Source organism: Stylophora pistillata, unplaced genomic scaffold (assembly GCF_964205215.1).
Source record: "Stylophora pistillata unplaced genomic scaffold, jaStyPist1.2 SCAFFOLD_550, whole genome shotgun sequence".
NCBI classification, from domain to species: Eukaryota; Metazoa; Cnidaria; class Anthozoa; order Scleractinia; family Pocilloporidae; genus Stylophora; species Stylophora pistillata.
In genome coordinates this window covers 90,374-100,121 of record NW_028290800.1, presented here as the reverse complement: position 1 = coordinate 100,121, position 9,748 = coordinate 90,374, and the positions used below count along the sequence as shown (strand labels likewise).

The following is a 9,748-nucleotide window of genomic DNA, read 5'->3' as shown; positions in this document are numbered from 1 at the left end:
TGGCTCTAGTGGGTAATGTGACATCAAATCAAGAACACAAAAGTCTGCATTTCACACATTTTCACTTGTTTGGGAAGGTTGTAGTCGATAATTGTCCGAAAATATGCCGACTAAGTGTGTTGTAGAAGGATGTAGCAACGTGCGAAATTTGCAAGAGGGTATCGCGCTTCATACATTCATACAACACACCTAGTCGGCATATTTCGGACAATATCGACGACAATCTTCCCAAACAAGTGAAAATGTGTGAGATGCAGACTTTCATGTTCTCGATTTGACGTCACATTACCTGCTAGAGCCATTCTTCTTTAAACTCGGTCGTGGGGCAAGATGGCGGCCGATTTTCCGTATTTTGACTGGGCATAGAAAATTAAAGATTTGAGCAAATTAAAAAAATTTTGCACAGAAATACTCCAAAAAATAAGCTTATTTCGTTAAGCGAAAAAAAATTTTGGGTTTAAGTGCACTTTAAATTTTTTCCATAAAAATTGCATAAATTGATGCTTGCCAATTCCTTTTGTAGTACATTGAAAACACCAGTAAGAGATTTTTTTTAATCATGTAGAAAAATCAGTTTTTCAGTTTTTTGTAAACCCAGTTCAACCAAACATATTTTGCCACTGTGAATAGGGTATTACCGATACATGTAGTTTAAGCTATTAACCTTGGTTGTTGTTTTCCATTCTTTTCCCAAACAGCCCCCGCAAAAACAAAATTTAGAAGTGCTTGACATATATTCAGTCTAAAGAATACTCTAAAAGAACTTTCATACAGTTTATAACCCACCTTCATTCCCAATTTTCTCCTTAAATCCTGAACGTCGTGGTTAGTAAGTTTTGCAATTTCCTCATGTTCAATGTAGAAGTTCTTTTCAAAAGGTGGGTAGTCAATCTTAAACAAGACAAGAACATGCCAAAAAAACTGGTGAGAAGTGCACCAAGGCAGAAAGTGACTAGAAAACAATTGAAGATAAAAGGAGAGAAAGAGCAGTGTTCTCTTGAGATTAATCAGAAGCCAGCCTTGAAGGAGTAGCAAACAAGTGAGTGACCAAATGACATAAGCATAATTTGACTCCTTCTAAAAACAAGGTAGTTTGGCAGAGTGGTTAGAGCACTGGACTTGAAATTTGGTGTTCCTGAGTTCAAGTCCTAAACCCAGCTACTAACAGGACTTTTTCTCAGTTGTGCCAAGTTCAACTCCTTGGTTGCACTTTGTACATGGCTAAATGGTTTGCCTTTGGCAAGTTGGAATTTTTTTACTTAATGTTTTTCTAAATTTGTTTCAGTGGACAAGAAAGGCCACCTAGTGGAATATCCTCCGCTAAATCCAATTCTTTTTATTTTTATCCCCATTATTTAGTATCTGTTACCCTTGTGTTTACTTATTGGTTTCTTTCTAGTATAATTTATAAGAAAATAGAGCAAACATTACAATTCCTTTCAGATTAAAACAGGTATTTCTCAGTTTTGTCTTATAAGAGAAGGCGCCTCTTTTGAAACACATTGACATTCAAATGTCAACTTCAAGCATGTTTTTTTTGGACACTGGTAAGGGAAACTGAAAAGAATAATAAAAAATATATAACAGTATTAAAAAATGGTATTAAGGCTACCTCGAAGTGGTCCACTGCTGGAAGTGGCACAATAATCTGCAAAACAAAACAAAACAAAAAGAAAAGCAAATAAATTCACAAGTCACAATGAAGATCAGTAAGTCTCCTTGACAGACAAATCACAAATTACTCAGAATTTTGGTTTTATCAACTGAGTTGATAATGTAACTTGGCCACAGTTCAGAGTTTCAGAGCTGAAATTAATCCTTCATTATTTGCTCAGATAAGGGGCTAACCCTCAACACGTGTGCTTTGAAACTCTTTAAAGTGGCTAATTTACATTATCAACTCAGTTGATAAATCCAAAAGTACCTTATTGTACTCTCCCACCGATGCAGCACCACAATTTCTTTAGGAACTTACCCCCCTCTTAATATCTCAGAATTACCTTGGACTTCTCAGGAGCGATTGGGTTTCCATCACTATCATACTCAATCTCTTCCTCATCATCAGGATATGCGATGACAGGGGCATTCTTAATGTAATTGAAATATGATTCTTGATCATCTTCTTCTTCGATGTCATCTCTTCTGCTCCTAATCACGTTATAAATTTTTACAGGTAATTAGTTTTGCTGGCATCGCTGCAACACGGCAAGCTTAAATTGCCCGAAATTGCCAAGTGAGCTTTATCAGCTGTGTTTAAAGGCCAGAAAGTAACCTGTAATGTTCTCATTGATCCAAGCTCTCTTCAAAAGACAGTCACATGGTCAGCTGTACAGTAAAGTACAGTTGGTTTATGAGCCAGTGCTTAACTCTGGTGTCCATGGCATGAAGCAACAAGTAGTATTTCTACTTCCCCCTGGATGGGATGCCAGTCCATCGCAGGGTTACCCCCCAGCATTAAATTTTCCGGTAGCCAGTTATACACCTGGGTGAAGAGAGGCACTGTGAGAGTAAAGTGTCTTGCCTAAGAACACAACAGTTGTACAGTAATACCATGTATTAGCGCACCAGGTCCACTATTCCCTTTGGTTTCTGGCAACTGAAAAATTACTTCTGGACACCAGTTTAGGATTTTAGGTCCCTAAATGGTGACTTAAAAGAAAAGCTTGTGGCTGAAACAGAACTTTTATCAACTGCAAAAACTGTTGAAAGAAGTTCTTTTTCACAGAAATGTCTCATTTGATTTCTAACTAGCCATAACAGGCCACGCTGCAGCCATGCCCTGTTTGAAAAAAAAAAATGCTTTGCATTCAATAGCTACTTCAACAGTTCTGTCTTGCTTGTTATAAATAGATTTTGAGTAGGAAATAATGTGTGCAATCTTTGCACGAACCTTGTCAAAAGAACAAACTAGATCTAGAATGAAACTAAAACATACTTTTTCTTGTCTTTATCGCTTTTTTCCTTTTCAGACAGATTTGCTTCCTTCTGCACTTCATTCTGACAGGATATCAAACACAACAAATGATAACCCTTTACACCCTAACATCAGTATGCATATTCTCCATACCGCTCTTCATACATTTCCTTAAGTCCTGATAAGGAGAATTTGGCTTATTTGGCTAGCCTCCATTTCCTTTATTTCTGTGACCTTTGTGTGTTATTCAGGGGTGATATTGTAAGGAGAAATTAGATGTTGGTCATTCTTATGGGTTGAAGGACTAATAAGAACATAACAATGAAAGGATTGACGTGGCCCTTACAACTGATATCAAGAGCTATTATAGAAATAAATAAATAAATAATTAGTTTATTTAACCCTTTGGTAGTGTTAAACACTAAATTACAAGGGAGACAATAAAATTCATTCAATTCTATACAGAACACAATACACTTGGCATAACAAGAAAAAACAATTAAGCCCTATAATTGTAACTGTGAGTAACAAACTTACAAAGGCAGTCTGTTTTGACGAAGCAGAATTGAGAACAGGAAAAACTAGTCCTCAACCCACAGTTTACAATCTTGCACCAACGTCTAAACGTTTGGAATTCCCTACCCTATCATCTAACTCTATCCCACAGATTCTCCATCTTTAAGATTTTGCTTAAAAAATTCCTTATTGACGGAAAAGTAAATTTGACTCGCCTATCCATAGTTAACCTATTGTACAATGTGAATGACTCTTAATTGAAATTTTATCTAGTTGAATTATAAATCGTTAAAAATAATATTATAATTATAGTTGTTCTTTGAGATTGCTGTAAACAACTGAAATTTATTTTTGTTTATGTATAAATGGCAAAATAGAATAAGTATACGGATAAAAAGTAGTATTATTTGTACTACCTAAATGTTTCTGTGAAGCATGATACAACCTCAACAGACAACCTTGAGTTCAAACACATACATTTTTTAGAGGTACATCTGTGGCTGTGCTGACTAAATAAGGTTTCTCACCTGTATTCCTGCCATGAATTTATCCAACTCATCTTCCTCATCATCATCATCTTCCACTTGCCGGCTGGATGGCATGTCTTCACCTTCGTCATCATCGTCAACAAATTTTGTCTCATCATCCTCATTATCACTATCTACAAAGATTCTACAAGTAAAATAATAAGTATAAATCACCTTGCATTATATCAAAAATGCTGCAATCATGTAAGCTACACTTCTTGCTATCTATTCCATGATAGTGGGTACCTTGGTAAAGTGCAGTTATTATCAAACATAGATGAAAATATGACCATGTCTTATCGTTAAGTCTTAATCATCTAGCAGATCTATATCAAGATAATTAGATAATTCAATCTCCATTTCTAGACCTGACAGGTGATTGGGACAAAAACTATCAAGAGATAGAGACTCCAAGCTAATGAAGTGTTTCATTAGTTAGTTTAATTTGTGTAATCAGGAAGTTTCCCAGTGGGGTGACCAAGATTATCTTGTTGGTTCAAAGACAGCAAAGTATTGTAAGGAAACAAATACTCCCATCAACCAAGGAAGGCCATGTTGCCATTTTGGAAAAATACAATTTAAAAAATTTACCACTGACACAAGGATGATTAACTTAAGATACAGATGTGCTTTTCTGCCGAATGAACGTTTACTATAATCCTCTCAAGAATCGTTGAAACATTTCCCTACTCCCCACTTGTCAATGTTGGCACCAAGAAATTAAAAAAAAGAAAAAAAAAAAAAAAAAAAGACTCAACACCGAGAGAGGTGTTTAATCAAGACTTGACATGAATGCTAGATATGAAATGGAGATTTTTCTTATCTGACTGGTGATCTGGCTAACATGGAATGTTAGAGTACTTAGACAAAGAAATATGATCAAATTTCGCCCAATAGATATTGAACTAGTGAACCTCCTATGAACTACCACGAGTTGCCAAGCCCTACAGTAGATAACTTACTAGCCAAAATATAAAGCACTGAACTTTAGAAAACGAAGCAAAATTTCGGTGTTGACATTATTTTAATGACGATCTTATTCAAAGACATTCTATTATCAAAAGAAAGTAAAAATAAATTAGTTGATCCTTTATCAGAAATACTTACGGTTTCCTTGCTCCTGGCAGAGGAAACGATGAAGTGCTTCGTACTCCCTGGCGATGGGATGATTGAGTTTTTTTCACACTTTCACCTGATCTGTTGACGGGCATCCCGCTCCCTATGTTACGTGGAAGGGGATCTTCCTTCTTAGCTGCTAGAGTAAATCCTCCAAAACCAAAACCTCTTTGTTTTCCAGGTCCTCCCTTTTGAAACATCTTGATTCAAACAATTCGAATTCTGAAATGTGTTATGTAGATGTTCTTGATCGAAGCAAACGACAGTAAAAACCGAAAGAATTTACGTGCATAAAATCTTCGATTACTCCATGTTCAATATTGAAAATTATTTTTTATCCAAAGTCCATAAAATCGTCCACAGTTCTCTGGATAAGTGAGAAATTAAAGTGTTTACTTCACGTTGACATTGCTATTGGTGTACGTCCGCCATTACCAGTGGATGCGCAGTTTGATCTAGAAATGGCAAATCTGGCGCACGACTCGCAAAAGTACCGCTGATAAAGATAGATGGCCAAAAAAAAAGGCCCGTAATGTGTTTGTGTCATGATCATATATCAAAAGAACACAATAAAAGATCGAGCCATTAACAATAAAAGATCGAGCCATGAGATTGAATCCTTCTCCAAGACCGCTCTGTAATTACGGTAGAAAATGACTGTCATTTCTCTTCCAGCTTTCTCTGTATATCAATGAGAGAGTTAGCTCAAAAATCAGAGAGACGATTACTTTAATTCTACCCATTTTACCATAAACCGATTTAAGTTCTTAGTCCGAGCAAAACTGTACTTCTAAAGTTCAACAAGTATGAATACGCTATCACAGGAAATCATGGTGTATCTAAGGCGCTTATTTTTTTTTTTTTTTTTTTACAACGTTCAAAACGAAATGGTGAATGTACAGGATACCTTTCATCAAATACGCGTTCTGCTCGAAAAGTCTCTAGTTTTCTTTTTCCCTACATCAAAGTTTTGCGCGGGAAGTTGGCGCAGCACAAACAGAATTGAACCACTTGCGCATGCCCGACGTGGGTGCTACGTTTTAGTTGAGAGGGTAGTCCAAATTGGTGAGAGAAATGAGTGGACGAGGTGAAGGAAAACTAATGCAGCCCGGATTACTTTCAGCAGTTCAACGAAAATTTCTCTAATTTAACCACTCCATTAAACAGATCGCGAGTTATAGTGGTGCTATTTTCCTTTTCAAAGCAAGGTAAACCAGATAAGTGGAGTTTCGAATAATTTTTAGCTTTTAATAAAACATTTGTGTTATTTACCGACCACCATATTAAAAGACCCACAATCAGGGAAATACGGTAGAAGGACTAACACGGTTTCTCAGTGGTGTCCTTTTTCCTATTTTCAGATTTAGAAAATAGCCTTACTTGGTTGCAGATCGATCCAATTTAAAGGCTCCACGATTGAGGAGATAAAATAGATTAAAAAAATAGATTAAAACCAAATAAATAGATATCTACACCAGTCAGAAAAACCCTTGCAACGTACAAGCATAGGAGGTTAGATGACTAAAGTTTGATAAACATCATATATACAATATATTTAACATGTTTAATAAGCAAATGGATTGATCTGGATAATGACTATAACGCATGATTGATGAACTAAAGATACTTAGTTCACTGTTAGGTGAGATTTAAGTCCAATAGTCTTTAGTTGCATCTTGCGGAGAGTTAAGAATATATGAAGTTGTTTTTCCAAGCAGATAATCATTTCCTCCCTCTTTAAGATAGCAATAGAGGAAGGAAATTGCAGTTTAGATCCGATGGAAATATGTAGCCTTTCGTGCGTCTATTCAATTTTTTTATCTCTGTTTTTTGGAGAAGTTAAAGGATGTTTAAAATCCTGCTATACTGGCAGCACAGCCTTTCCTGTCAAATGCTCCAGGAAGGAGGTTTATAAAAATCTTAACCCTGAGTGCAATTATCAACAGTTTAACATGAGTGAGATATATACTTTGCGGTTTCTGATTGTTCAAAGTCCTTTGTTTATTGTGTCAGTACATTCATCAAAAAACAAAACATCTTACAGAAATTTATGATGAATACTGCGTGTGTGCAAAAGTTTTGAGGGATAAAAGGCATGCTTTCATGCTGTTATAATTACAACCAATTTTTCTCACAGGAGTATAAATACGCTATCACAAGAAATCAAAGTGTATCTAAGGCGCATATTTTTTCCACAATGCCCAAAACGAAATGGTGAATGTGCAGGATACCCTTTATGAAATACACGTTTTGCTCGTACAGTCCCTAGTTTTCTTTTTCGCTACATTATCGACATTTTGCGCGATAAATTGGTGCAGCACTAACAGGATTAAACCACTTGCGCATGCCAGACGTGGGTGCTATGTTTTAGTCGAGAGGGTAGTCCAAATTTGTGAGAGAAATGAGAGGGCGAGGTGAAGCAAAACTAATGCAGCCCAGATTACTTTCAACAGTTCATCGAAAATTTCTATAATTTAACCATCCTATTAAAAAACTCGCGAGTTACAGTGTTGCTATCTTCCTTTTCAAAGCAAGGTAAACCAGATAAGTGGAGTTTTGAATAATTTTTAGCTTTCAATAACACATTTGGTTTATTTACCGACCACCCTAGTAAAAAGAACCGCATCATGAAAATACAGTAGTTTCTCTGTGGTGGCCTTTTTCCTATTCTCAGATTTAGAAAATAATCTTAGTTAGTTGTTGATCGATCCAATTTGACGGCCCCACGATAGAGGGAAAAATGTATTAATACCGAATAAATAGATACATACACAAGTCAGAAAAAGGAAAACCCTTGCGGTATATAAGCGTAGGAGGTTAGATAAATAAATTTTGATAAAAATCATATATACAATATATATAACATGTTTAATAAGCAAATGGATTGATCTGGAGAATGACTATAACGCATGATTGATCAAGTAAAGATCCCTAGTTCACTATTTAAGTCTAGTCGTCTTTAATTGCATCTTGTTTTGAGAGTTAAGAATAGGTGAAGTTGTTTGTCCAACTTGTATGTAGATAATCAGCCTATTTTAAGATGGCAATAGAGGAAGGAAATTGCAGTTTTAAATCCGATGGAAATATGTAGCCTTTCGTGCGCCTATTCAGTTTTTTTATCTTTGTCTTTTGAATATATTAAAGGATGTTTAATATCATATACTGGCAGCACGGCCTTTCCTGTCGAATGCTCCAGGAAGGAGGTTTATAAAAATCTTTACCCTGAGTGCAATTATCAACAGTTTAACATGAGTGAGGTATATACTTTGCGGTTTCTGATTGTTCAAAATCCCTTGTTTATTGTAAAAGTACATTCATACAAACATCTTACAGATATTTTTGATGAATACTGCGTGTGTGCAAAACTTTTGATGGATAGGAGGCTTGCTTTCGTGTTTTCTCACAGAAGTATAAGTACGCTACCACAGGAAATCAAGGTGTTTCTCGAAGACGCATATTTTTTGACGCACATTTTTTTTTTGCAACGTTCAAAACGAAATGGGGACTGTGTAGGATACCCTTCATCAAATACGCGTTTTTCTCCAAAAGTCTCTAGTCTTTTTCGCCACATCGACATTTTGCTTGGGAAATTGGCACAGCACTAACAGAATTGAACCACTAGCGCATTCCCGACATTAGTGCTCTGTTTTAGTTGAGAGGGTAACACAAATTTGTAAGAGAAATGTGAGGGGAGGTGAAGAAAAACTAATGCAGCCCAAAATACTTTCAACAGTTCATCGGAAATTGCTCTAATCTAGCCACTCCATTAAACAGATCGCGTGTTATAGTGGTACTATTTTCCTTTTCAAATCAAGGTAAACCAAATAAGTTTAGTTTCGAATAACTTTTAGCTTTCAATAAAACATCTGTCTCATTTACCGACCACCCTATTTAAAAGACCCACATCATGGATATACGGTTAAAGGACTAACGCGATTTCTCTGTGGTGGCCTTTTTCCTATTCTCAGATTTAGAAAATAACCTTAGCTGGTTGCTGATCGACCCAATTTGACGCCCCCACGATTGAGGGAAAAAAATAGAATAATACCGAATAAATAGATACATACACGAGTCAGACAAAGGAACCCATTGCAGTCTACAAGCATTGGAGGTTAGATAAATAAATTTTGATAAACATCGTATATACAATATATCCAACATGTTTAGTAAGCAAATGGCATGGATGGATCTGGATAATAACTATAATGCATAATTGATTAGCTAAAGATACTTAGGTCACTGTTGTTAAGTGAGATTTAAGTCCAATCGTCTTTAGTTGCATCTTGCTTTGAGAGTTAAGAATAGATGAAGTTGTTTGTCCAAGCAGATAATCATTTCCTCCCTGTTTAAGATGGCAATAGAGGAAAGAAATTACAGTTTTAGATCCAATGGAAATATGTAGCCTTTCGTGCGTTTATTCAATTTTTTGTTCTTTGTTTTTTGGAGAAGTTAAAGGTTGTTTAAAATCCTATACTGACAGCGCGACCTCTTCTGTCGAATGCAGCTTCCGGGAAGGAGGTTTATAAAACCTGAGTGCAATTATCAACAGTTTAACACGAGTGAGATATATACTGTCCGGTTCCTGATTGTTCAAAATCCCTTGTTTATTGTCTAAGTACATTCCTACAAACATCTTACAGATATTTTTGATGAATACTGCGTGCGTGCAAAAATT

The 9,748-nt window shown here is 35.9% G+C and overlaps 1 protein-coding gene across 1 annotated transcript; it reads right to left on the bottom strand.

The window, feature by feature from the left end:
• Window positions 1-664: 664 nt before the first annotated feature.
• On the bottom strand, window positions 665-5,523 carry LOC148715968 (ATP-dependent RNA helicase DDX42-like; the record flags this gene model as incomplete). Its single annotated transcript, XM_088746207.1, has 6 exons — window positions 5,065-5,523; window positions 3,958-4,102; window positions 2,936-2,997; window positions 2,001-2,148; window positions 1,613-1,648; window positions 665-891 (listed from the first exon to the last, which is right to left on the bottom strand). Coding segments are annotated over exons 1-6 (827 nt in total), but the record flags the coding sequence as incomplete, so codon positions are not given.
• Between the last annotated feature and the right edge of the window lie 4,225 nt (window positions 5,524-9,748).